At 30.8% G+C, this 4754-nt stretch overlaps 1 protein-coding gene and 1 long non-coding RNA gene across 2 annotated transcripts in view; one reads left to right on the forward strand and one right to left on the reverse strand.

The window, feature by feature from the left end:
* On the reverse strand, positions 1277 to 2063 carry LOC109128887. The gene is made up of 2 exons (XR_002035168.1): positions 1933 to 2063; positions 1277 to 1557 (listed from the first exon to the last, which is right to left on the reverse strand). It is a non-coding gene; the product is annotated as an uncharacterized LOC109128887 (long non-coding RNA).
* The window catches only part of LOC104743188 (sugar transporter ERD6-like 3), a gene marked incomplete in the record, with an annotated part of 3379 nt that continues 2497 nt past the window's right edge, over positions 3873 to 4754 (forward strand). The window contains 4 exon segments of the mRNA XM_019236044.1: positions 3873 to 4172; positions 4338 to 4400; positions 4488 to 4577; positions 4673 to 4754. Of these exon segments, the coding sequence (XP_019091589.1) occupies positions 4032 to 4172; positions 4338 to 4400; positions 4488 to 4577; positions 4673 to 4754 (376 nt within the window).

Raw genomic sequence — 4754 nt, forward strand, 5'->3', positions numbered from 1 at the left:
AAAAAAAAAAAAAAAAAACAGTTATTTATTTGTATGACAGGAATTTTTATTTATTTAAATTTAACTAGCAATTCTTCTTTTTAAAGTACCACTTTTCTTTTTTTAAAGGCTACCTTTGAAATTATATTTTATTCTTGGATTAACAATGTTCAAAATTTACAGACTGTTTTTGTTCTAGTAGTTGTTTTAACGAGTTAAAGAACCGTTTATTCTCCAAATACCATGAAATTTCTATCCAATGTTGGTTAAGATTTCCCAATTCCAAATCCACACTAATTTAAAAGTCATATTGTCAGCAGCTAAAAAAAAATCCAATTGCCAAAAATATGTCTTAATATATATGAAAATAGATCGAATCTAAAGAAAGACACTGGTACTAGTGTACGAACGAAGGCAACTCGTAGGAGGTAAAAATAGTCCAATTCACTCCGAAAAGAACAAAGAAATTTATAACAAAACTAATAATTGAATTATTCTTTTTGGTCACATTTCTTATTTTCTTGGCACCTCTTTAGTATTATTTATAATTCTTTTTGGTCACAGTTTATTATTGGAGTGCCAACTTTATTCGTTACATGGATCTAACGGACTAAAAACTTGCAGATCTTAAATGAGTCATTTAAAGGGAGATTAAACATTAAAGAATCCCAACCTTTTATGATAATTAATTAAAGATGTGACTAACTTTTTTGTCCCAACATCACCTTTTTCTCTTGTTTTTTAGTTTAACACCAAAGAGAAACAAAATACAAGTCAATTAATACATCTCTGAGCATGTGTTGATTTGATTATCAATCTGATTACAATTTCGAGTCTGTATTTAATTAGGAGCTTAATAAGAAGTTCAAAAATGCTAATCAAAAGTTTAAAGCTATGGTAAAAGTGAACTTTTATCTATTTTTTTAACCTTCTTTTTTTTTGTTTAATAATGAAGAGGGGCACTAGTAGTCATACGGAAACCAAGCAAGGTGGACTGGATGCGGTGACGGGAGATAACAAGAAAATGACCTTACTCACAAAGTTATAAAACTATTCAATAGTGTTAAAAGATGTTTTTTTTTTCTTTTTTTGTAGAAAGTGTATAGAAGAAAGTCATGATTAAGAGAGTTTTTCGTTTATTGACCCATTATTTAAGTATTCACTTGATATATATTCAAACGCATTGGTATGTACTATGATTTTAATAATTAAGATATGATGATATTTATTAAAATTACATGCATCTCTATCAATCTTTCAACCACATTCTTTGTCAAGCTATACATAAGAATACAGAGGCCAAAAAAGTGTTTCATGTTATTCACCACATCCACATGTAAGCGCCTCTCAAAAAGGTGTCTTACATGCGTTTCTTTTTTTTGACATCACCAAATCGTTACATGCATTTAAAAACGTTAGTGTTACGATCATGTGAAGCAAAGACACGAAGTTCGAGGATCAACGGATCCACCACATCACATGTAAGCGCCTCTCAAAATTAATAAGCTAATCGCTGCTGAATGCACTTTCCCGCCAACTAAACCTAGGGTCTGATGGTCATATCCAATCTTTGAACAACTAAAAAAACAAACAAAAGAAAAAAGATGAACACCGCCAGTTTCAGCGTCAGATGCAATACTGCACCCAATATACCAACCATTGTTATAACGTGCGTTCAACCTGTTACCACTACATGCGGCAACATGAAATCTTATAGTGACGAATAATAATGTTGCTTATTTATTGATTTTGGTGATATTCGTTGCTTTCTTCACGTTGTTGTTCTGTCTAGCCGGAGCCTCATGGATCATTTGTAATAAGGCTACAAAATTAAATGAACATATCGCTCTCTCTATTCTTTAGCCATTTGTAAATTGTGTTTATTATTTTATTTTGCTAACACCCAAAATGCATTTGATGTTCCTTTATTGAGATGTATAGGACAATAAGTACCTTTTTAGCCGGAGAAAATTCAAATGTTGTTGATGATTTCGACCATGAGAACCAAAAAGTCTGTCGGTATCAAATTAGATATTGAAAAAAGGTCATAATATATGAAGTGTGAACGTATAAGACATTTTTAAATTGAATATGTAGTAGTTGCTGGATTTGCTTACAACGAAATGTTGAGTTGATTTGGGTCATTACTCTAACGCAACAGCTAACGTGCACGGCTTTCTTTTTTTTTGTGTAAACATCAAACATCCACCAACGCTTATTTATTGCATGAAACTATAGCAAGTGTGACAACTCATGAGAATGAACTTGTGATCAATTGATTAGCCACATATGAGTATATGTGTAAGCTGATTATTCACGTAAGAAAATATTATATTTTACTCTTATCCAGAATATTCAAGTATCTCATACTATCTAAGTTTCAATATAAGGTTTTGACATTTTTGTACCAGAGTATATAAAAAAAAGTTAGATATTCAAAAATAAGTGGTACTTGCGATTCTGTTTTATATATATATATATATATATATATATATATAATATAATGTACATCAGACACTTTTGATGTTATATTTTCAAATTAAACAATACTAAAACTGAAAAAAAAAATATATGAATACATTTCTACATATCCATATTTCATATATTTATGGATATATAATTTATCCTGATCCATTATTTGTATAATTATAATATCTAGTGTGTGTTTTTTTTCTGTTTTAGATCACATTTTTTAATATTTAAAGACGACATGAATGAGATATATTAAGATGAATTTTAAGCCGATATTAATGTGTTAAGTATTCGTGTAATTTAAGTATTTAGGATCAATCATATATATGTGTCTATTAAATCAAACCTGAATAGAAGTTTGCGGAAAAAAGAAAGCTAATTAGAACAACATTTGGAATCAAATGAAATGACTAAACGAAAAAGGTCAATGAGAAAAAAGGAAAAGAGAAGAAAAGAAAAAGACAAATTATTTCTTCGGCTAACCTCACGGTCACGGATACTATATACAGCTAAGCTAATCCTGATTTACTAGATAAAATTTGGATAACGGTAGAAGTGACATACTGATGTAGCCCAAAAAAGAATAATTATGGTTTGTTTTATTATATACCCAACAAAACCAACAGACCAAAAGGCAAACCGAGACCTTTAGATGCAATCTAGTAGACCGGTTTATAAAAATTATAGATATTTGGCTCCATTCATTTATTCGAAATTTTTAGTATCTAATATTGTTCAATCAAAATTATTTAGATATGTATGTAATATTTCATATATCTCTTATCTAGTTGGCTCTACGGGTATTAAAATAGATAAAGATATCCTATATTATCTGATACAAATTAGATAAGAGTAGAGTATAACATTTCTCATGATTAGGTTTTTAACTTATCATATACTACAAGAATTAGTATCGAAAGTCAAACCCAAACAAGTTAAGTAGACCGGTTAACTCAATCAAAACGGATTCACAAGTTGTATCTATCTAGAAGACAATTACAAGTTTCACTCGAATACGGTTTTGATTCAGTGTAGGGACCACCACCTACCTTCAAAGTTACCAAAGTGGAATAAACAACTAAGCACCATTAAGCATCCACTAACCCCTATCAAAAAAAAAGAAACAGAAAAAAAAAAAGAATTTGATCAAAGATGATGTTGATGAATCACATACACTTTAACGAATATCATATGCCTTAGTCGGCCAACAAAATAAAGATATTAATAAAGTACAATTACGATAGAATTGTTATATGCAATTGAAAAAACAAATACGTATATATGTTTTTTTTTTTAAATTCGATTAAAAACCCCAAAAAAAAAACCAAGAGAAACGTGACACAAAAGAAAAGATGGGAAGCTGACCTCTGGCTTTCCTCATCCTCCTCCATTAATCAAGGAATATATATATATATATATATGAGCCTTTTTAACTCAGTCCTCTAATGGACACCCCCCAAGATAAAGCAAAAAAGCATATCTATATTTCAAACAAAAACACTTCTTCTCAAATACTCCAAACATTAAAAACCTTTTAACAAAACTATCTCTGTTTTATTTTTTCTTTGTAAAAGATAACGATGTCGGAGAATTCAAGAAACTTGGAAGCTGGTTTGTTACTTAGGAAGAACCAAAACGACATCAACGAGTGTCGTATCACTCTTGTTGTGCTCTTCAGCACTTTCGTTTCTGTTTGTGGTTCTTTCTGCTTCGGTTGTGCCGTGAGTCATCATCATCTTCATCAATTCTCAAATCTTTTTGTCTTTTTCTCTTTCTTGGATATGATCAAAACGACATACTTATATCCAAAAGTTATGTGAATTATTTATGTGTATGCTGAATCTGATATAAGAATATTTTGTTCTTTTTTCTTTGGTATTTTACAGGCAGGTTATTCATCAGTTGCTCAGACAGGGATCGAAAATGATTTAGGCCTCTCTGTTGCACAAGTAAGATGCAACCATTTTTATATGATTCTTCCTTCATTGATCTTGCCAACTTTGGTCTAAAACTGCTCTGTTTTTCTACTACTTCAGTACTCCATGTTTGGTTCTATCATGACTTTTGGAGGAATGATTGGTGCCATATTCAGCGGGAAGGTCGCAGATCTCATGGGTCGAAAAGGGGTAAATTTTCTATTTAAATAAAACACCCTAACTAAGTTTGATATTTACATATGTTTGAAGATCATGTACTCATGATGATTTTATCTCTTGAACAGACAATGTGGTTTGCTCAAGTTTTCTGCATTTTCGGCTGGCTTGCAGTAGCATTCGCGCCGAACTCCATGTGGCTTGATGTTG

The sequence above is a fragment of the Camelina sativa genome, chromosome 14 (genome assembly GCF_000633955.1).
Source record: "Camelina sativa cultivar DH55 chromosome 14, Cs, whole genome shotgun sequence".
Lineage (NCBI taxonomy): Eukaryota > Viridiplantae > Streptophyta > Magnoliopsida > Brassicales > Brassicaceae > Camelina > Camelina sativa.